We start from the raw sequence: 24,064 nt of genomic DNA, 5'->3' as shown, positions 1-24,064 counted from the left end.
GGCTTAGGGTAAAATTTTCATTTTTAACGAGCATTATGAGGCTAATTTCTCTCTCATTATAGTACGGCTTGAATTCTTGATCTAAGCATGGGTTAGAACTTAGAATTACTCAATGGGCTCAGGAATTGAATGCTTTAGTTATGATCCACATTATTGTGCGATGAGTCGATTAGTTATCAACATAATTAAAACAAATGATGGAGTTTTTTAGGTGGTTAACTTTAAAACTAGTAACAATTTCATTTGAAAAAAACATTTTGAATGTTAAGTATGATATAGTAGAATGTTTGACGGTCTTAAATATACAGAAATGATAAAGTGAGCGTGGTTGTTCACTTTCAACTCCCCCTTAAATAAAATACATCCCACTATAACTTCAAAATTCCTTAAGATGTTATTATATAAAAAAGTTTATCTCATTTCTATGCTTATACCTTAACAATATTTTGATGGGTAGTTATTATATAAAATGTATTTTTAACTAAATTTTAATTTTAACTGTAACATACTAAGTGTTGATAAATATATAAAAAAAAAAGTGTGGATAATGTGATTGGTTGAATAAAAATATCATATGATCTATATAATTATTTTTGTTAGCTACAAAGTGTTTTTGTCTATATAACACTAAATTGAGATTTCAAATTAAACTAATCACAGACAATAAAAAAAAAATCATAAACTTACTAAACTAAACAAATGTATATTTTCAAATATTTTGTACTTTGGAGGTATTTCAAGCTATTTATAAAAATTATTGCTGATTAACCAACTGATGTTAGATACAAATACTAAATGAATTGAAAAATTGATGTCCAAATTATTTGGAAGAGTTGATCTGAACTCTGAAGTGATACAATAATGATGGAGGATCTAATCATACGAAAAAGTAAACGTAGGTTTATCAAAACTAAATATAGTTTAATGATCGATGATTACAAAGCACTAGTGGAGTCCCGGACGCTCCCGACAATTCTCTCATTAACATGCATGCCGCTTGTCAGGGTTGTTCAAGTTGGGCCACCAAACGATCCATCATCCACACCCTCCAAACCCACAAAGCACTGAATCAGCGAGTCGGAGCTTTGCTTGTAAAATGTTTCTTCATACAGAAAGGCTATAACGTAAATTCATAATTTCAAAAATTCTATGAATTGACGTAATAACCCTTATATTTTGACGTGTCCACTTCCTATTAGTTGGCAGCATATAAAGAGAAATGGCGATAGAAACTATGTTAACACGCGGTAGCTCACCTCTGTGATAGTGGCTTCAATTAAATCGCCGAAAACGAGAGCAACGTAAAGCAGCTCATAAACACACAAGCTTGCTTGCCTCAATTTCTCCGCCCATTTTTCCAATATAAATTTTAAACAATCATTCAATTTCTTTTCGCCATTTCCTTCTTTCAGTTAAGAAGAAAAACCTCTCGTATTTCTTCAAATCGAATCGAATCGAATCCAATGGCTGCAATTTTCCAGGGCGTGGGAGCTGCAACGGCTTTATCACCGTCCAATTGCTTCGATTCTAAGAAGTTCCAGCTCTCAACTCGCAGATCTCTCTCAGGTTCAGTCATGCCTTTCAGTCTCGTGTATCAACTTTTGATATTAAGTTTGAATTGAATTGCCTGTTGTTTTGAATTATAAATTTGGCTAATGCATGTTGTTTCGTGATTGATTCAGGACGGAAACCGTGGTTCTTAGTTGTCAGATCTGATGGAAGCGTCAACTTAGGCTCGAATCAAAGATCCCGGAGGACTCAGCAGTTGATCACTAATGCAGTTGCAGTTATTACTTCATTGCTCTCGCTTTATTTTATTTTATTTTAAATTTCAATTATTTTTTGGTTCTGAATTTGCGTCGTTTATTTTTTTAGACGAAGGCTGATTCGGCAGCTTCTACTTCGGCATCAAAGCCAGGGTATAGTTCTTTTCTTTGGCTAAATGTGTTATTTCTAATTCTCTATAATCATTTTTTCTGTTATTTTAACTACACGTGTGTATCTTGTATATGTAATCTCTAATTCCATTAATGTTGTCTTTAATTACTGATTTATGCTTCAAAGTAGCTTTCTTTTGTAACCATAAAATTTTTATCAAGTTATATTGTTTATTTAAAAGTCACTATCATATAAGAACTGGTGATAATTTCAAGATGACATTGAACTCTAGAAGTGTTTGTTTAATTGCTAACTCACTCTCACTTTCCTTTATGTACTGTATTATTATGTGTCTTGGTCTACTTTTACACCCAGCTGTCTCTTTTAATCCAATTTTGCTCTTCTATACCTCTGGTTTCTTTAGTTTGGAAGAATCCTTTTATTTAAATATACGGGTACCAAAGAAAATTGCTCTAATAGTATGGGAGATTCACAAAGAGTGAACACACAGTCCATATCATCTAGGATCAGCTAGGGAAAGAATATCCTAACCTTTTCAAATTGATTAACAAGCATTTCCTAATCTAGGATTTATCTGAAAACTAGGCTTTCTTCACCAGAACAATCCTCAACAATAGAAAGCAATCCAGAATTTTCAGTATCAACCCAGAGCCCCATTTTTGTTTAGGTAGAAATTCTTGACATAAATAGAAAGAAAAGTCAGCAGTTGAGTTGTATCCGAAAAAGTTCGATGCCTTTTCCTTTAGTTATATGAACTGTACAATACTCTGTACACCTTCTAATTTATTCAAACCTCAGTTTTATTTTGGAAATAAAATTAATCTCAAGAATTTTACAATGCAAAACATTTCTTTGCCATTCAATACTCCGCATGCCTTATATGTAATCTCAAGAATTTTACAATGCTAAACATTTCTTTGCCATTCAATACTCCGTATGCCTTATATGTTTACTTCTAACAAATTGTTACCACCTAAAAGGGTCTTTCATTTGGTGGTGGTGGTGGTGGTGTATCTGTTAGATAATGAGTCTGCAGATCTCAAACTATGTAGTGCTATTATGTAGAAAAAGAATAAAGAAAATGTCTGTTGCTTGATTAGCATTGATCAAGATCAAGCTATTTAACAGAAAAAGTGGTTAACTGTTATGGGATTCTGCTTTTAATTGATGTATGTTTCTCATTAAATGCCGAATAATTATTCTTTCCTCAGTCTGTGGCTTTGGTTTTTCTGGAGCTGTGTTGAACTTTTTCCATGTGTGCAGTGCTGCTGATTTTCCTAGTTTTTCAAAGTTATCTATACATAAAACCAGATCAGCTGGATAAATATTTGTTCTAAAGTGTGTGCTATATAACGCTGTTGTTATCTTTTTCGTCCGAGAGTCTTGTTTAGGTATTAACTAAAATAATTTTCAATGGGAATATATTGGCTGAATGGACTTGCATTGAGAGCATTTTAGCAGCCATTATCTTTAGTTAATTTGTGCCAGTGTATTGTTTCCAAACACACACGTTGAGCATATGGTTAAGTGGTTATGTATTCTCTTCTCAGGCACGAACTTTTACTTTTTGAAGCTCTACGAGAAGGCTTGGAAGAAGAAATGGACAGAGATCCACATGTATGTGTCATGGGTGAAGATGTTGGTCACTATGGGGGTTCGTACAAAGTGACCAAAGGCCTGGCTGATAAGTATGGGGATCTCAGGGTTCTTGATACCCCTATTGCTGAGAACTCTTTCACTGGTATGGGCATTGGGGCTGCCATGACTGGCTTGAGGCCAATTGTTGAAGGAATGAACATGGGATTTCTTCTTTTAGCTTTCAACCAGATCTCCAACAACTGTGGTATGCTCCACTATACTTCTGGTGGGCAGTTTACCATACCAATAGTTATCCGTGGACCTGGTGGAGTTGGCCGACAACTTGGAGCTGAGCATTCCCAACGCCTTGAGTCATATTTTCAATCAATCCCCGGAATTCAAATGGTGGCATGCTCGACCCCATACAATGCCAAGGGCTTGATGAAAGCTGCAATCCGAAGTGAGAACCCAGTTATACTTTTCGAGCATGTGTTGCTTTACAACCTCAAGGAAAGGATTCCAGATGAGGAATACATTTGTAATCTTGAGGAAGCTGAGATGGTTAGGCCTGGGGAGCATGTCACTATTTTAACCTATTCTCGAATGAGGTATCATGTGATGCAAGCTGCTAAAACTTTGGTAAACAAAGGGTATGATCCTGAGGTTATTGACATCAGGTCATTGAAACCATTTGATCTTTATACCATTGGAAATTCAATTAAAAAGACACATCGTGTACTGATTGTGGAGGAGTGCATGCGGACTGGTGGAATTGGTGCTAGTTTAACTGCAGCTATCACTGAGAATTTCCATGATTACTTGGATGCTCCTATTGTATGCTTATCATCACAGGATGTGCCAACTCCATATGCTGGCACATTAGAGGAATGGACTGTGGTTCAACCTGCCCAGATTGTGACAGCAGTTGAGCAGCTTTGCCAATAGTTTTTGAATACCGAAGTGTGATAACCGAATCTATCTATGCAGTGTTAGTTCTCAGCACCTTTGCTTTGAATATTTATTTATTAAGATTGTTAGAAATTTTGTGCGATAAAAACGTGCAACTGTTCACGAAATCAAGTTTGTTCTTGTTTTCGTTCACTGTGATAGCGAGTTTTTGTTTTTGCATTAATTATCGGTAGGCCCGGATTTACCATCTCTACCCCAATGCTGGTGAATGGTGATCGGAGTGAGATAAACCCATGAAACCTATCATGTTGGTGGAATGCTAGGGTGCTATCTATTATTAATATTTGAGAGCTTACGGTGTTTTCTAGATTCCCTAAGTTTTCTTCTCCAATGATTCATGTTGATTGGCAGATTTTTTTGGGAAGTTTACGAAAATAACTATAAAATTTTTGTTATTTTCATAATTAACTTTCTCAATTTTTTTCTATCAATATTAGTCAAACACACGTTTTTCTCCCCAAATTACCTTTCTTTACAAACCAAAAACAACTTTCTTTCTCCCCTTTCGTCAAATCAAAGGCAGCTTTCTACTCTTGAATCATCAACCAACGGCGACGGCAAAAGACAACGATAAAAGTGAAATCCGATCATAATTTATCCGGATCCAACACTAATCGGCATCACATAGTGGTATGAGTTATTTTCTGAACTTGCTCGAGAGTTTCAGTGAACTGCGAGTCGTGGGTGAATCTGGTGATAAGCTGCCTGTCGCTCCAAGGCTTAGTGCGACAGTGCTTTGGTGCGACATGCGCCTGTCGCACCAAAGTTTGGTGCAACAGGTGCCTGTCGCACCAAGCCTTGGAGCGATAGGCAGTCTGTCGCACGAAGCTTGTCGCTTCAAGACTTGGTGGGACAGGCAGCCTGTCGCACAAAGAGGTAGATTCACCCACGCTGAGCAGCGGTTCTCTCATGAATGTCAATGAAAATTGAGAAAGAAACACTCCCAAAACAACAACCACCACCACAAACACCACCACCATCACCACCATTATTCTCAAACTACAACCACTATTTTTTTAAAATTTCATTTTAAATTAATGAAAATAAATAAAATGACTAACTTAGGTTTTGTTGAAGGTTGTAGATGGTAGATCGGACGCCGATGAAGGATAGAGTCGCCGCCGACGAGTGCTGAAGTTGCCGTCGACGCCATCGACGATGGGAGGTTCTTCGGTTTGGGAGAGATGGGAGCAAGAGAGATTGTTAGGGGAGAGATGAGAGAGAGGGGTATTTTGGTCTCAAAGGCTTTTTTATGTCTAATGTTGATAGAAGTTTGTTTGGGGGGTTAAGATGGAAAAAGTCAAAATATTTATGGTTATTAGTGTAAATTTCCCGATTTTTTTCAACACACAAGAAACTTTCTGGCTAATGCACGTTTTGCTACCGAAAAGTAAAGAGGAAGACTAACTTCTATCATTTTGGGCTAATAGAAGAGCGTAACTCTTTTATGGGCCGAGCCAATTCTTGCGTATCGATATTCTCTTGAGTAATGCTCCTCCCACCCTATTAATGTCCTTATGACACCCCATTTATGATTCACCCCATTTGTGTAATTATAGTTCTATTGTTATTGAAAATTACATAAAATGATAAATATAAATTTAATTAAACTAAAATATCTTGAAACTCTAATATATGATAAAATTATTTATTTTGTTGATAAAATTAAAATAATGAAGAAATAGATTACCTCATAATAGTATGTTTATAATATAATTAATTTATTCGAAATGATAATAAAGATTAATTAAATTTCTATTTTAATTTCATGCGCTTTATTATAATTTTATAAAGGAAAGAGATATACAGTATGCGCTGCATTGATGTAACCCTTAATACATCTTTAATCGCCAGAGCCAAGAGCCAATTTTTTTTTTGGTTAAAAAAAAAAAGGAAGTTTAATACCAAGAACTTGTAGTGGAACAAGATGTGTGAATAACTTTGACTAAAATAATGGGAAATTTATGAAAATAACCATAAAACTTTTGCTATTTTTACAATTAACCCTCTCAACTTTTTTCTATCAACAGTAGCCAAACACACGCTTTTCTCTCCAAATTACCCTTCTTTACAAACCAAAAGCAACTTTCTTTCTCCCCTTTCATCAAACTAAAGGCAGCTTTCCACTCTTGAATCATCAACCAACGACGACGACAAAAGGCAACGATAAAAGTGAAATCTGATCATAATTTATCCGGATCCAACACTAATCGGCATCACATAGTGGTATGAGTTATTTTCTGAACTTGCTCGAGAGTTTTAATGAACTGCCAGTCGTGGGTGAATCTGGCGACATGTTGCCTGTCGCACGAAGCTTCACGCGACAGGGAACCTGTCGCACCAAAACTTGGTGCGACAGGCACCTGTCGTACCAAGGTCTGTCGCCAGATTCACCCACGACTGGCAGTTCATTGAAACTCTCGAACAAGTTCAGAAATAACTCATACCACTATATATTAATGAAAATAAATAAAATAGCTAACCTAGGTTTTGTTGAAGACTGTAGATGGTAGATCGGACGCCGATGAGGGATGAAGCTGCTGCCGACGAGGGCTAATGTTACCGCTGATGATGGGAGTTTGTTCGGTTTGGGAGAGATAGGTGAAAGAGAGTGTTGGGGGAGAGATGAGAGAGAGGGGTATTTTGTTCTCAAAAGTTCTTTTATGGCTAATGTTGATAGAAATTTATTTGGGGGTTAAAGATGGAAAAAGCCAAAATTTTTATGACTATTAGTGTAAATTTCCCTAAAATAATCCAAATGTTACAATGTTATGATACAAAGTGAGGTAAAGTAAGGATGAAAAATTAAAAAGAAAAACAAAAAAGTTTCTCTCAACGGTCAAGAATTTGTGTCCGGCATGTAGTAGGAACGAGGATTAAAATAAAATGTCCGGAAAAGAGAGCTTCATGATGGATTTCAAAAGCTGACAGCCCAAGGAGAGCCACCCAACACAACAATTCTTTGCGCATGTGCATGTAAAATTATCATGAAGACATGGCACTATCGCAAGTTGCAACAAAAATTGTTTTTGTTTGTTTTACCTTCTTCATTTTGCAATTTCTATTTCAAAAATTAATTATCATGTTTAATGATATGTTCCCATCACTGTTGCTTTCCATGTGCATGAGTAGGTAAGTGGGTTTTCATAGCTGTAAATGCTTTATGTTAATAGATGCTGCCGCTGGGCAAGAGAGCGATTCATCCCTGAACGTGGTGATCGTTTGTTCCTAGCTAGTACACTTGTTGCATTCGGTAGGTCAGTTTCCATTGCTCACTGAAAACAGCTAAGCGAAATCAAAGCACTGATTTGGAATCGAACCAGGTCCACGAATAATGTTGTAAAATTGTGAAGAAACACATGGAATCAAATCGATTTATCAGTGGATTGTCTTATCAGAAAGGAAAGGTCATTTTCTTGTGTCTGAAGTTTGCCGCATTGTTAATTAAATGTATAATCTCTGCTACATTTCTTTTTCTTAAGAACATGCAGCAAATCCTTCTAAAGCTTAAACATAGACATTTATAGTTTGATTCGCTGCGAACCAAATGCAGCAATTCCTTTTAGATAGCTTACTGATCAGTTTGTGTCTGAACTCAGAAACATGAACCAACATGTCCGTTAGCTCTAAGTTATTGGCATGTGACTGGTTTTATGTTAGAACAAGAAAGATGGTGTGTTCATGCAAGTTGCAAACACTTTACAACTAGCTCGCCGGCTGCTTGTTCCCTGATTCCAACAAGTCATGGGATCAATGGTAGGTTAAATTATCAAGTTCATGAACATAACAAGCAAAGTTTTGTAAAAAGTGCTTTTTATGATTTCGCTTCCAGGACAAGAATCCTTCAAGGATATGATTTGTCTATTCTGTTGTCTTAGTATATGCTTTTGAATTTACCCATGTGGAATCTGATAAGAATATGTGGATTTGTCTTTAATATGATTTTTTTCATGTTCTTTTGTCCAAACTTTTTTGCCGTGGCCATGGAAATTGGCCTATGATATTTGAATTATTTATTTACTGGAATGCACATGCGCTAAGAAAAAGACAACAGAAAAAGAGACAACAAAAGGAGAGGATCGGCTATTGATATATACCAATCAAATTATTCTTCATATTAATTAATGCCTTAATGGATTTCGCTTATAATAAGTCTGCCCTTAAATCGTTTTAATCTAAGATTAATTAACAAAATTCATAGTTAATTTGTTACATTTGGTAGAAGACTCATTATAATCTCATATATATAAACAAAACTTATTTATTACGATAGCAACCTGTTAGAAACATGCTTTAACATGTCTTCTTGACATTTCTTTGTGTGCATGTGTGTGATTTAAATACTATAACGACCATGCTGGATTCTCTGCAAACACAAAACGGATCAGTGGCAACTCATTGCTTCCTGCACAGCTGAGCAACAGAACAGATCAAACGATCAATTAGACCAAGTCCATTAACTCTGTTTACTCTACAGCAAGCATTGTTTTTCAAACATGTTTCTTATCGAAAATATCCAAGTCCACGATGGGAATCAAATTTGAATGTGGTAAAATTGTGGCCAGTACCTGTGTTAAAAATTAATGTGGTGACGATACGCAAAATATAGTTTAATCAATGTATGCAGTATGGAGATAATAGGACCACTCTGTGGGAATGGGTGTCTTCTTATAAATTGTATTCTCAGCATGATATTTACAAGCAAATCGAAGGCATAGAGGCGGAAATTTGGGAATTCCCAGTGGGGACATACTAGGGCCACTGTGGGACTGCGGTGTCGTCTTATTATTATTATTATTATTGGCCATTTTTTTATATATGGGTTCTTTTTGGCGTTTCTATGATTATTCCAGAATGAGTTTGTCAAATCTTTATGTTATTTACTTATTTTTAATTTTCTTTTATTTAAAAAAAAATCAGCCTCAATCATTAGAATTTGAAAAGAAATTAACCACTTGGAATGTGAGAGTTGACCTAACTTTGACCATGCGAATCTATGGCTATTGTAGATTCATGTTTTATAACTGATTCGCATGGTTTACTTGATTACAAATGCCATAGAAGGGGGGGGGGGGGGGGGGGAATCTCTCACCGTGCATCACATTACAATGTGAGCTCATTTGTGAGTAAATTTAGTTCTGATATCATATAGTAGTTCATTTACTTAACTCATATTTAAAACCTACCTCAAAATGTGGATTGTGCAAGCCTTGCACAAATTTTTTTTAAAGAATACTGTAAGGAAGATAAATCTCACTCTTATGATTTATTGTTAGAGCTGTTTGATACTTTAATACCATCAAGTTCTTAATTATCAGTTAAAACACAAAGCCTAATTATCTCATAAGGATAAAAAGTGAATGTTCATTATATACTTAAGCAAAGATTCATTGCTAGCTAATGTTGGACAATATTCCTAATAAACTTGCATGTAGACGTAGTCCCCTTCTTCTATCGTAGTCAATCCGAATTTTATAGAATTCATCAATTGCCAATGCGGACGTCCTGAATGGATAATTAACATTTTCTCCAATTCTCTAACTTCTAAAATAACCTAATTAGTCATGAAATGTTGCTTATAGACAACTCATAAATAAGCAATTCCACATGCAATCTGATTTTAAAAGACAAAAAAGGCCAACAGAGAATCCGCCTGTGCAAGTCTTATGTCTCTTACACGTACACGAAGGTTTTTCTGGTTTTGAGAATTATAAGATATAATTCTACAGATGGTGTAGATGATAACGATGATATTAATGGTCACAAATGGGGTCCCTTTATATGAGGTCGCTGTCTAACGTGGGTATAGATTTTCCTTTGCCCTAACTATTGCTCAAAGAGCCACTGACATGTAAATCAATTATTTAATTCACTCGGATTGTTCTTGTTAACAAGTCTGTGCCTGTGGTATCCCCTCCTCTCTGCATGTGTTTGTTTCTCCTGATTTTTGGTAGATCAAGTACGGGTCCAAGCTGTTATTGTTAATGGCTCAAAGTTTTCTTTGTATCTGGTCATTCTTTTGGTAAATGAAGTACGGAGTCTCGAGAGTTCTTTTTTTTTTTTTTCCCTTTTTCTCTCTGTATTTAATTATTTATGCATCTTTTTTTTCTCCCTTTTATTAATAATATTTTAATCATTAATGTGGAAGTCAAAATTCAAGATAATGAAAACGATATATATAAACTGTTCGTTTTGATCTGTTGCCAGCAATCCAGTTCAGATTTAAGTTACCATTACATAGTTAGAAGATTCGAAGGGCCACACAAAGTTTAAAAGTTTCCTTTATTACATGGAACATTGATGGAAATCGCCCAATAACCTTGTGATAAACTACTTCCATTCTCACCCTAAATGTTGGCAGAGGTTTGAATGTCTCATGTGAATCAATGGCCTAATTTGTGTCAAGATATTTAAATATATCTAGTTTGTTTTGGGGTCAAATATTTGAAATGCACCTGCTAATATTGACATTCTAATAAATTTTTATGATTGTAAAATATTAGTAGAATATACACTAGTAACGAATTTCCAAAAAAAGAATTGAGCATTTGTATGTTGGTTATTAATTAGATAATAAAAAATGTAAAAGTAGTTACATCTTAAGTCATAAAACCACAAGTAACAAATAATATTTAAAATTAAGCTTAGAAGAATTGCGATCATGAGATAATCCTAAATTGTTACAAGAATAAGTAAAACGTAAATGTGTTAAAAGGATTATTCAAATCTGAAATTAATTTGAGTTAAAAAGAAACCCTAATTAAAAAGGCCATAATAATACATGACGTGACGGGAGAGAATTAAAATTAAAAAAAAAAAACTTCTTATTAATCCTATGCATTTGTGGTGGTAATAGCTCATTCCCATTGCCTCGTTTGCCCAACAATTTCGGAAGTTTGGTCACGGACACGGTGCCAATATTTCTGGACCTTTTATTGCGGGTAATTAAGTTTGTAGAAACTTAGCTTGAAGGAGCTTGAAAGGGCCACGAATCAAGGCCTCCATGCAAACGCCAATCTCCTTGTTTTATAGCAAACAGAGTGCATAACCACCCGAAATATGGGAACCATTAGACTGAAGATACGTGACCTAAAATTTTCTCGACACATCGCACACGCATAGTTCACTTGTACATTTGCATGTACACATGTTCTGATCTCCAAGCCCTTGGGAAAAATTTTTGATGACTGGTCATATTGGGGCATATATAGTGCAAATTAATTGCGCGGTGCCAGCTTAATATTAGTTAGCGATGAGATGATGATGCTAGGATTTCATACAAAGTGATGACCAAGTTATTACGTATTAATTAAATATGGTTTTGTTACCGACCATGGTGTCACTTTAAGACTGAGGTTGTGATATCATATTCATATTGATGTCGCAGGTTTTACGGAAAAAGACTGTATGCTGACACTATGTTTAAGTTGTTTTACAATTATATAGTAAAAGGTTCGAAAGTAAGTGGTTTTGAATGAGTATTCTTTCGGTGCCATCGGATTGTAGCATTCTGGGGGCTGTTTATGAAGAAAAAAGAAATTTGTGGCTTGAAATTGGCCGCATACACCTTATGCACCTTACTTGGGAAATGGAGAGATCGAGTAGTGTAGTTATTATGTTAAGTCGTTGTTTGTGATGCATAAACTACTGGAGAGTTCTATCAATTATGCACCCCATTGATCGTGAGGAAAATTAAGAGCAAATTTCAGATCAATTATAAAACTAGGGCTTTATTTACGTAGTGAACATATATTTATCAGATGAAATCGGGATTTCCGTAGTATCTAATATTGTACATTATTCGAATCTCGGTCAAAATAGACTATTCGATCTAATTAATATATCATAAACTAAACATGCGCTGGTACAATTTCTTGTCCTATCCGTGAATAGTAGAGTTCAATACTTCAACGGGAAATACAGATGCTCGGGCTTATATGCCTTTATTTTCATATACGTTGTGACCATGATTCCTTCAGGATAGAAGCTTCTTCTGAGCATAATATATGTTAGTGATTAGAGATAAACAATCATAAAAGTAGATAAATCTCAATTACACACCATTTACGATGGACACATGAAACAAAAATTTTGAGACTTAGGCTAAGAAAGGGAGAAGGAGATACATGGTTTACTTTTTAACACAAGTATAAATGGACATTATCATGATTGATTGAAAAATACATGTGAATTTTTTAGACTTGGATTAAGAAATGGAGAAAGTCTATGGTGCTCCTGGAGCAACCTTAATTCTCATATATCATGACGAAAATGTAGGGGAATATCCGGAAATGGTAATTAAATGTCACACGAAACATAGTACCCTATGTGTTTCATATATAATAAGTACATGAACATAGCCTATCATACTCTCATTAATATTTTTCCTAATTAATGGGTCTCTAAATCCTAATGATCTTCCACGAGTTATCGTAGCTGACATTATATTAACTATATTTTTTCAGAGGTTGCAATTGACACTAAACTTATTAATTAATTTGCTTTGCCGCTTTCCATTTATGTCATCTCTCTCATGAAATAATAATAGCTCCTCAGAAAGATAGATAGTAGTTCAGAAAAAATTCAAAGATCGTCAAAGTGGGATGTAATAAGGGCAAGTGCATAGAAATAAAACGTGATTCATAATTATAAATAGATGATAGTGTCAAAAAATTTGAAAGATAAAATATCCCAAGTATTCAATTAAGTGATATTGATGAGCTCTAATGAACCTCAAGTTTCAAGCTTGATAGCCTATTTAAATTGCCTTGACATCCTAATTAAAGAAACACTCATTTGGAATTATCCAACCACCAAACCTAAATGGTTGAAAGATTCGAAGTAACTGCTTAAGTTGGTTTTCTCATCAACAATCAAAATAGACCACCATGTATATATCATTGTCCAAAGATAATTTTTTAACAAAATTATATGTAGTGACCGCTAATATATATGTTATTAAACGGTAGAATATTTGGATGAGGATACTTGTATTAAAGTAATGTTTGACCGACTACAAGCAAGGCACACTTTTCGCATTTCTTTTGTATATTTTATTGTGCTTGCCTCGGTGTTTTTTCAATGCCCTACTATTAAAAATACAAGGTTTTGGGATTAAGAACTTAAGTATTTCCTCCATTTTATTTTTTCTTATCCTTGGAACACAATGGAAAGTTGATACCTATCCATCCAATGGAAGTGGAAAAGGTGGTAGTGGCCACTCCCCACCACCTCTCCCTCCAAGGTTCCAAATTGCAACTAAATTAAGATACTAACATTACTTATTAACTAATGAAGAGGCTGATGTTTCATTTAGGAAACACTAAGTATGAGGGGAGTTCGGTAAGTGTGAAGATGACATAAGAAAGAACAATGTGTCATTTTGTAAATGCACATTGCTTTTACGATATCATTGTTTATCAACTAAACGAAGCGCTGTAAATTTTATAATGTTTGTGCTCAGAAGGCCTCAAATCATTTATCCTCTTATTAAATTCACAGAAGTTTGCATCATTTCACTCGTCATGGTCCACAGATTTCAGGATTCAGATGATGAGAAGGACCAAAATTTATTCTAAGTGATCGTCAATCGTGTGCTCTCCACTTTCATGAAGAAAATTAAATTTTAGTTTGTAATTTATTTCAATGCGAAGCGGGGCCGTGTCCGCCGCATTAATGATGCACGCACATGTTACTCAGATTTCGGCCTTTTGTCAGGAAGAAACAACATCTGCCAACCAATGGAGGCCGTTGTCGGACTCTGACACGACCATCTTCTTACATCATTTTAATTTTACAAAAAAATAAAAAGGAAATTACGTCGACTGCCTTTCTTCTATTTTCTTGTCTCTTTTATTTTCTTGGATTTTGCGTACTCTGTGCCTGTGCGTGAAAGGGCTAAATGCTCACAGTACTTGCTATTTATTGGTACGATCGGTGGTACCTAAAACTCTTAAAGTTTTGTTTAATTAAATAGACAGTCAGATTTTATTTATTTATAGAAAATACATATTCAAATTCTTTTTTTGTTAACATTTATGTATATTATATAAATAGAGACAATTACATTACAGTACACATTAGTGTAAACTTATCAACTCTATTTAAATAAACAGAATTTATTAATAAAAAAAAATTAAGCAAATAAAGTCTATCTGTCCATTTTGTTAAATTTTCAGAGTCTTTTTCCGTGAATTTTTTTTTTGTTGAAGAAGATTAATTATTTAATTTGGACTTAAATGACACTTAGATTTGGTTTTGAGTTCGATGAAAACCTCCCATCTTACATATGAGAGGTGGCAACATCGGTTTCTTTCTTGGATCCCCCTATCTTATATGCATGTAAGATAGAGATTGCCCTCTTTTTTTGTTAGAATTTGCTAGACCATTGACTCCATATTTTTGTCTTGAAAATTGTGACTTTGTGGCGTTCTTGACACTTGTGCTAAAAGCAGCGTATTTCTTGGTCAAAATTTTTCTCTTAAGTTAAGGCAGCCGATATGTAAAGCTTCCCCAGTTATAGTCTTGTAGACAGCTGGTTCATGCAATTTCTCACTTGGGAAAAACAGAACCTACCAAAAATAAAACCAATTAGGAGCTAGAATCTTCCAATTCTACATGGAAACGTTCTGATCGATCAGCAAAGAACTGAATTTCATGCATACAAAACTAGACTTCCAAGGAAATGCTACAGAATTAGCCTATGACTAATTGACTATATATGCTTGCCGCTCAACTCAAAAATATTTTTAATAACTTTTATAAGAAATCCAATTACCAATAAAATGGTTCCACGAAAATTTCAGAAGCTGGCATGTGAAAGTCAATTAAATGCAAATAAAGCTATTTAATCTTATTTCTTTGGCGGCGAAAAACTCAAATAAACAGCTAGCTTTTGTTTAAAAAAGCTGAATCATTCTTTTCTTGTTGTGCCTGTAATGGATAAAAAACTCACAAAAAAAAAAAAAGGTTCCGAACAACAAATACTTCACTTCACTACTAAAACAGGACTTTGGATAGCTGAGATGCAAATTCACAATATATGAGCAGTTATATGTCTAACTAAGGGTAATTTTTAAAAACCTCCTCTGAGGTTTGGGCTTGTTGCAAGTAGATGGCGAGAATCTGTTTATTTGTAAAAAATCCCCTACCGTCAGTTAATTTTAACATTGACCGTTAGTTGACTGTGCAAAGACAATATTGCCCTTAACAATAGTTTGTAGACTGACATAACTAAAAAAAAATTAAAATTGTTGGCGCGAAAAGCACAAACCTTATTTTTTGACAATTTTATCCTTGTTAATTCCAAAGATTTACAATATCATAGGTAAAGATTATGACTATTTCATTTTCAAGTTTTTAATTTTATCTTTTTTGTAGGAACTTTAAGGAAATATCAATAATTTAAAGAGGATTTTTCAAGTTTTTAATTTTATCTTTTTTTTAGGAACTTTAAGAAAATATCAATAATTTAAAGAGGGTAAAATAGCCAATAATTTTAGTTTTTTTTAGTTATTTTCGTCTACAAATTATTATTAAGGATAATATTGTCTTTGCACAGTCAACTAACGGTCAATGTTAAAATTAACTGACGGTTACAAATAAACCAATTCTCACAATCTACTTGCAACAAACCCAAACCTCAGGGGAGGTTTTTAAAAATTACCCATCTAACTAAACGTTGAGTAAATGTATAACTAAAACCTAAAGACTTTGAAGATATAAATGAAATTTCATTTAAAACTCAAAATTTCTTTATTTTTCTTTATGTTGCTCCCACGTGGATGGCGTATGAGTCCACCAATTGCGCTGAAAATCTCAAAAGAAGACATTTTCTACGTCGTGCAATGTGTGTGGCAATTAATTGATTAATGACGTCAGATATAATGCAGTTCTTCACATATAGAGAAATATTACGTGGGTAATGGACCTAGCGGTCGGCTATATGCTACTTAGAAAGTGGAAACTCATATGAGAAATTAGTCTGCTTTTCAGTGCTCGAGCTTTTTCACAAAATGTATAAATGATGCAATTGCCCCGATTGGTCGCCTATCTTTTTCAAATTAAAGGTCCTACAGAAAATTCATTGACTCAAAAAACTTTTATGTTGATGGACCAGTGAGGACCTGAGGGACCATAGACGTATGTGTAGATTCATTAATGAAGCAGAAGAAATGGACCAACCAATGAACCATATACATGATAGAAGCTAGCACCTTGCGTTTTTCAACAATATTCAGTTTTGTTCACTGCCCAATTTCACCTTGTTCTTGGCGCATGTCACCATAAGAAGTTTGATACACGAATGAAAAGCATTGCCATCTAATAAGGACATTTTTTTTTTCTGAGAGTGATAATCAATCGACTGCGCCCCTTAAAAGCTTCAACCGTTATGATTAGAAATTGATTTCTTGAACAGGCGACAGATTCTTTTAAACATTTCTAGTTAAACTATTAATTGTCCAACATGCTCCTCATGTTATTAAAATAATGATCGTGATAAATCTAATTAATTGTTATTGCCATTATGATAAAACGACAGCGACTGACCTTGACGGCCTTCACTGCTGTTTCGAAACATTATATAGTTTGTTGTCTTGATTCTTCATTTTTATAATTATTCAAAGCACTGCCACCACTGAGGCATTTCATATTGACTATCATTATCTTTTACTACTATAATAATTATTAAGGAGATTGCCACTTTTTTAATTAAAATAATATATATCATTTATCCCAAATTATTTTTATAATAACTAATAACACCTAATATAAAAAAATTAAAAGAAAATAATAATTAATATATCATTTATTTAATATTTTATCTTAAAAATAATATATATATATATATATATATATTATTACAAGAAAAGATGTTTAAAAAAAAGATAAGAAAATTTTCATATTTTTAGTATTTAAAACATTGTTTTATTTTAACTTCTGTTTATATAATTCATTTAATTAATAATATATATAAATAAAAATGTAGAGAATAAGATTAATATTGTAAAAGTATGGTGCCATGGTTATTTGAGTATTATAAAAATAGAGTAGGGAGATAAGTAATATGTATTCATTTAAATAGGGAAAACTCACAATATTGATTTAGATAAAAAATCTCCCTAAAAATATTATTCCATTAAATTTGTGAATCCTATGTTTCCCCTCTAAAATGAGAAGACTAAAGTTAATTGATAGAATAAGGGTGATAGAATAAAATATCACGGTCAAACAATCCTTACCAATAGCGTTTCAACTAAAAGAGTTCATACGTTGTATGTTACTTATTGCACCAAACCTTTTCAAAATCATCATTCTAGCCAATGCCTACATATCAAAATGTCATTTTAAGAGGAATAATTCCAATCTGTGAGTCACTAAGAAAATTTTATGTGTTTAATGATTAAGTGGTAACTCAAGCCCTAAAAATTGAAATTGTGGGTTGGAGTCCCCCAATTAGAATCTAGAAATATGTTTCCCTATAAATTTGGTGGGATAAATATATTTCTAGAAGACATATTATAATATATATTAAAATATTAAAATTTATGTTGTATCATAATATATCTAGGCTAGTCCTTAATTATTGACGTTTCAGTAATATTAATATATTTTAAGGTAAATATAATAGTTTTGAGTAAAGAAATTCTATGTATTTTTAGCAATTATTGCATGGAAATTTATGGTGAAAGGTGCACATGTCGGTAGAAATTAACACTCAATTGCTAAAAGGGGGTGAGGATCTAGAAATATGTTTCCCTATAAATTTTTCTCTCCTAGTCTCTTGTTGTTAAATGTGTAGTTAAAAGTGAGTTTTCAATTTTAACGTTAATAACCAAATCAGTTTTTTTTTTAATATTTTATTCATAATTAAGATAAATTTTAATTAAATTTTAAATTAAACAGAAATTAGAAGAGAAATTTTTTTTAAAAAATGAGCATAATCCTTGCTAAATAGCTTGATTGCTACAAAAAGAAAGGAGAAAAAGGAAAAAAAGTTTATGGCTTTAGTTAAGTCTTTGTCTTGTACGATCGTTTCGTGAATGAAGAAAGAGACTAGGCCTTTTTCTCTTTCCCTTTTTTTTTTTTTTCGAAAAACCTACGATGAAGGTGAGTGGGGCATTATGCTCCCTTTCCCACTTTGCATTAATTGCTCTCTTAGTGAACATGTAACCGTCATCGCCCACAAAACATCTTTTGAAAAGTTATGGCCAAGATTGATTCTGCGGCAAAATCAGAATATTACATTATTATTTCTTTTTTTCCCCCTCCAAATTTTGAAAGAAGAGTGCCGTCAAGTTAATTATGTGATTTAGAACAATTATAAGAGTAAGATTAAATAATTCGACAACTAAATTATTTTTATGTTTGATGTAAGTAATATGATTATCAAGAAAGAACTGTGTAGTTCATGGAGTTGAGTTTACTGCTACCACTACACTATTACTACAATGTACCAAGCATTCAACATCACGCATGCCCTTATTGTCATGTGATTCGCATTTAATGTGGTTGGTTTCTTCTTGCACGTGAATGAGATTACATTTGTACCTCGAAGGAGACTGCAGTTGTCTCTTAGTTGTGTACAAACGAAAACAACTTCTAAAAGTAGTTTTTTTTTTTTTATATATATATTTAGAGTATAATAACCCAATTTTCTCTTCACAAGTTAATTTTTATGTTAACGTCAGTAATTGTTACTAAGAGGTTATATGTTGTTCATTTAATCTTTAAACATATAAAAAGGTTACAAGATATATATACATTTGAAATTAGAGAAACACTTGCGCAAAGCTATCAGTTTAATGGTGCTCTATCATACGACGGGGCAATAGATTTTAAAATATGATCATCAATTGAATTTCACTTGAGGATCTACTAAATTTAATATTAAAAAATCAATAAAATATACTCCATTTTCGCGTAACTAATACAATTTATTTTTTTCTTAAAACTAACATCAATAACTATTGATCTTTATCTAATAAAATCACTATAGTATTATATACATACTATGTATCGATAAGTATAAGCTTCTAATGTTATGTAGTTAGTCTCTGGTGAATGTTCACATCATAGAAAATATAAATTTAATTATAACAGTATATACATGCGGACGTATAAATTTAATGTCATCATTTAATAAGCCTATTCTTTCTCCGATCATAAAATAACTACTTTCAAATTAAAAAAAAAAAAGAAGAAGAAGAAGAAGAAGAAGAAAACCAAGAGGAATATATGAATATCAAATTTCAAATGCTTCTAAAAAATAAATATCTCTAATTTCTTTGAGGGTCTCGCTACGTTAGAACTTAGAACCACTCTATGGTGGAGTATTTTTTTATAACTACACGATTAAAATTATAACATATTTTTTATAATTTATTATTTTACGTATGTGATTATAATTCGTACTGTAACTTAGAGCAACTTAAAAGTAGCCATGACCTTTCGTTGAAATTGCAGCTCCAGCTTTCACCGGCATTTTTCTCGGAAACAAAAGAAGTCCAATTACGTTCCTCATCCTCAGCTTTCACCTGCATCATGATCCAGTGATGCAATCACTTCTTCTGCTTTCGTTGATCATCATTCACCGGCAAGACCGCACGCAGTTGTTTGACTGCGTTTCATCCACTTTACTTTATAACCGTTGGTGGGTGTTCGAGTTTTGACTTTTGCCTCTGCTTCTCTTTCTTACTTTTCTCTCTTTTTCTATTTCAAATCTTCTCATGATAATTACGCTTCCTGTTAATAAATGTCTCTCGGTCGTATTGCTATTAGTCAGATAATTACCATCATTATGCTTCTCCTTGTTATGGATTAAATTAATGTACAATATTTTAATCTTGTTTTTCAACGACTCATACAGCATATTTTCATGCGTTATATGTACTTAATTTCTTCCTCAATGTAGTGATTAACTTTACTTGTCCATGTGATCCAAAGAATGTTATTAGAATTTTAGAAGTAGACGTAACCTAACAACCTATAAAAAATATGCAAAAATGAGAAAAAGGTCAGAGCCAGTGCGTGTTGCTGTTAGTTATGATAAATGTGACTTAGGAAGACTCAAATTATTAAATAGGTGGAGATGATTGTTAAAATATTCTTTTCACTCTCATGAAGCAAACTTTATAGATCATATAATTCAAAGAAAAACTATTAATTTTTTATTTTTCTTTCTAAAAAGATTTAAATCTTTATAAGAACCGTATTATTTGTTGTTGGAATAGTATAAGTAATTTATTTCCCACTTATAATTCCAATTCATGATTTAGTTTATTAGTTTTTTTGCTGCTAATTACCAAATATTTTTAACAAGAGATTGCTAGTTACTCCCCTACTGAAATCAATATATATTACTTGTCTCTTTATTATTTGCATAATATTTAAAAATCCCCTAGACAAAAAGTTTAAGGAAAGGAAAGGATAAATGGGTCCTTTACTTGATATTCTATTTTGGGAATATAAAATAATAGTTATTATAAGAAAACATATTTAAAAAATTACAAAAATTACAAGAAAAATGTATTATTAGTAATTTTTTATTCACACAAAAACCTATATTTCTTATTTTTAGTATTAAATCTCTTATTTTAATTTATAATCAATATGAATAAAAGCGTACTTGAAAATAAGAGTAATCTTGTAAAATTATGGTGCCAGCAGGATATTGGATATTATGAAAACAACAAGGGAATAAATGAGGATATTGGATATTATGAAAACAATAAGGGAATAAATGATATATACTGATTTCAATAGAGGATAATTGATAATCTCCCTATTTTCAACGTACTATTTTAGCTGCTTACACATAACTTCCTCTTGCAAGGTTTAAAAAAAAAACATTGGAGGTAACCACTGAATAGTTAGATATCACAATTTAGAGGGTTTGGTAGACTTCTAATTATAAAGAAATACGTGTAATATGATTAAATTATCCAGGTTACGATATCACAAATTAAAGTTACTTTAAAAATTATAAAAAATTAGTAAAACGTAGTATAATTAAAAAATAATGTGAAAGATTAAACAAAAAATAAGCAGGATAATATTTATCTTTATAATAACATTAGAAATCTCAATTTTTGGGTCTCAATGGTATATGTCACTTATTTATTGAATGATGGATTTTATAATTTTTAAAATTATTTAACTATCATCTAATGAATAAATGTCATATTAATTAGAAAACAAGATGCCTAACATTTCTAAGACGAATAAATGTCATATTAATTAGAACTTAAATATCAGGACGCCTAGTATTTTCTAAGGCGTAATATGGAAAGAGGGAATGAAAGTACAAGTAAAAGAGAGGAAGACATCTTCTTGATCAATTCAAGACAGTGAGACCGAGAAAGAGTGTCTCCTCCTTTCACAGAACATGACACAGTAAAAATACAAATTAAACAAACCAGAAACCAGCTGAGCTCGAATGCTACCTACAAGACAAAAGCTACAAGCTTGGTTCCGTAAAAACTAGTATAGCTAAAAGTCCTGTAATAAACACAAACCTAACAGAAACAAAAGGTACGTAATTTTTTTTTTTTAAACGAATGTCCAGGAGAATCCGGGGACCTGTCCTCATCTAAAGCATACATCCCTCTGGTAAAATTCTCCCTTGTAAATTCGTCTCTTCTCACAAAATTAACTTACTAACAAGAAAAACCCTTCCCCATCGTGCTTATGCTTGATTCACCAAGTCCTTGGAGTCAACAAAAGTTCCATGAAAACCGTATGGTACTCTCGAAGGTAACTTAATCGAAGCTTCAAGCTGTAAATTCATGGCATTCACAATTTGCAGCTCTGATTTCCAAGTCTTCTCGTCATGAACAAATGCAAGAATATAACCATCGTCTTCATTTTCAGAATTATTAGCATCTCTTGGCAAGAAAAATGGCTCGCCGCCATATTTATTATCGCCGTAAAAATACTTTTTAACCTCTCCTGAAGAGAGATCCACTTTAGCAAAACCTGAAACTTTAGGCCATGGCTCCGCAATCGCTAGATAAGCGAACTGAGTTTTTCTACCAAGGCTGTTGCGATTCACCATCCCAGCCTCCAAGTTCACTTGATCAGACTCCGAGAGAATCGGGCGGCGCGTGGACTCACCAGTCTTTAAATTGAGCCGAATTTCGGATAAAACGCTCTTCAGACTCTCGTCACACTCGTTGAAAATTGAGTCAGCAGGTGTCATGCATGATCCAATGACAACAACTTCATCAGTTTCCGGCTCCTCCCAAGCGTTCCACAAGTGAAAGCAGAACGTGTCCGGTGATTCAATCCAGATGATGTCGTTAGAATCTTTAGCATTCTTTGCAAGAATCCCGAACCGGGACTTCTTGTTCTTGTCATAAATCACCGGAGAGCCACCCGTTATCATTTCTTGGAGCTTGAAAACGACTTGTTGGTCCGGGATCACCACAAAATTCTCAGTGATAGCGAAATCGTGCATCATGGTGGGCACTGGCAGATGAATCTCTACGTCGGGTGATTTGTCTCCATCAGCAGAAAATCTAAAGTATTTTAAATAAGGCTTTTGAACAACATCATAACTCAAAGCAAAAAGCTCCTTTGATACGGGATCAACTTTCGGATGAGCTATCATTGTTGACTTAAGTTGGTGGTTAAAATTGTAACGCCCAACGGTTTCAAGATCCCCAGAAGGAGTGATGCGTACTTGGTATGGAAGATCATCTTCGGACATTGCTAAAAGCCTGTTATTGAAGTAAACTAAGCCAGCGTTTGCCACACCAGTGCCTTGTTTATGATCAACGAGTCCGAACAATCCTCTTGCGTAGAAAAGCAAGAGACGCCCAATACCATTGTGTCCGTGTAATTCGCCTATTGCTTTTGGAAAAACAGGACGCCCTAATTCTCTCTCCTGCATTAATCTCTGTGTCTCTGTGAAACGACAAGCGTAACTTGCGCTTCCGTTTCCGATGGTGACTGCATGGACCATGCCGTCACCGTCAAAGAAATGGTGACCGGCAACCGGCTCGAATAATGGGTTGGCACCGTTGCGGAGGTAAACGCCGTTGATGCATTCGGGGATGGAGCCAGTGACTGGGAGACCATGCCGGACGGGCCATTCCGGCACCGGAGCGAAGTTACCGCTAATTTGGACACGTGGGTCGGCTGTTTTGGGAAGTGGGTGTTGGCGCTCTCGTGAGACCAACGCGTTCTCCGCCATGTCCAAGGCCATGGCAGCGGCTCTTTGGAGGGGATTCCATTGTGATTGCTGTGTTTGTCCTTGGCTTTTGTTGCTCTTGTTTTCGGGTTTTGCTGTAGAGTCCTGTCTGGTAATTACAGGATTCTGGTAAGGCTGTTTAGGGAAATGAAGAACTGAAGGAGAGTGTAAGGCAGATTCTACTTTCAAGGATTTATTGGGCTTCTTCTTCAAGGCTATGGACTTCGTTGGGAAGCCCATGTCAACCAAAGATGAAGAGAATGGGTTAAGAATTTGAGATTTACCCCAACTACAAGAGTTGGGTGATGTAGTAGAAGCAGCCATGGCTATATGGCACAAGACTGGGGAGAAAGTTTTGTGTTTGGTGTATTGTTTAGACTATAGAGAAAGAGCAGAGGAAGAGAGCAGGGAGAGTGAGTGAGTTTG

At 34.0% G+C, this 24,064-nt stretch overlaps 2 protein-coding genes across 2 annotated transcripts; one reads left to right on the top strand and one right to left on the bottom strand.

Annotated features, from left to right (window-relative positions):
• Positions 1-1,238: 1,238 nt before the first annotated feature.
• LOC18050642 (pyruvate dehydrogenase E1 component subunit beta-3, chloroplastic) lies at positions 1,239-4,747 on the top strand. The gene is made up of 4 exons (XM_006449646.2): positions 1,239-1,566; positions 1,683-1,786; positions 1,876-1,919; positions 3,450-4,747. Exons 1-4 carry the CDS (start codon positions 1,464-1,466, stop codon positions 4,420-4,422), a joined length of 1,224 nt encoding a protein of 407 aa, XP_006449709.1. The 5' UTR covers positions 1,239-1,463; the 3' UTR covers positions 4,423-4,747.
• A 16,924-nt stretch (positions 4,748-21,671) lies between these two features.
• LOC18050641 (probable 9-cis-epoxycarotenoid dioxygenase NCED5, chloroplastic) lies at positions 21,672-24,064 on the bottom strand. The gene has a single exon (XM_006449645.2). The coding sequence runs from the start codon at positions 23,960-23,962 to the stop codon at positions 22,133-22,135; it is 1,830 nt and encodes a 609-aa protein (XP_006449708.1). The 5' UTR covers positions 23,963-24,064; the 3' UTR covers positions 21,672-22,132.

Source organism: Citrus clementina, unplaced genomic scaffold (assembly GCF_000493195.1).
Source record: "Citrus clementina cultivar Clemenules unplaced genomic scaffold, Citrus_clementina_v1.0 scaffold_2, whole genome shotgun sequence".
Classification (NCBI taxonomy): Eukaryota; Viridiplantae; Streptophyta; class Magnoliopsida; order Sapindales; family Rutaceae; genus Citrus; species Citrus x clementina.
The sequence above is the reverse complement of the archived record's forward strand: the minus strand, read 5'-3'. Positions and strand labels throughout refer to the sequence as shown.

Excerpts from the sequence above, each read along its gene's own strand:
- LOC18050642 (XM_006449646.2), top strand. The coding sequence starts at position 1,464 with ATGGCTGCAATTTTCCAGGGCGTGGGAGCTGCAACGGCTTTATCACCG. Across the intron at positions 1,567-1,682 it reads AACTCGCAGATCTCTCTCAG|GACGGAAACCGTGGTTCTTA; the intron begins GTTCAGTCATGC and ends TGATTGATTCAG. Across the intron at positions 1,787-1,875 it reads TGATCACTAATGCAGTTGCA|ACGAAGGCTGATTCGGCAGC; the intron begins GTTATTACTTCA and ends TTATTTTTTTAG.
- LOC18050641 (XM_006449645.2), bottom strand. The coding sequence starts at position 23,962 with ATGGCTGCTTCTACTACATCACCCAACTCTTGTAGTTGGGGTAAATCT.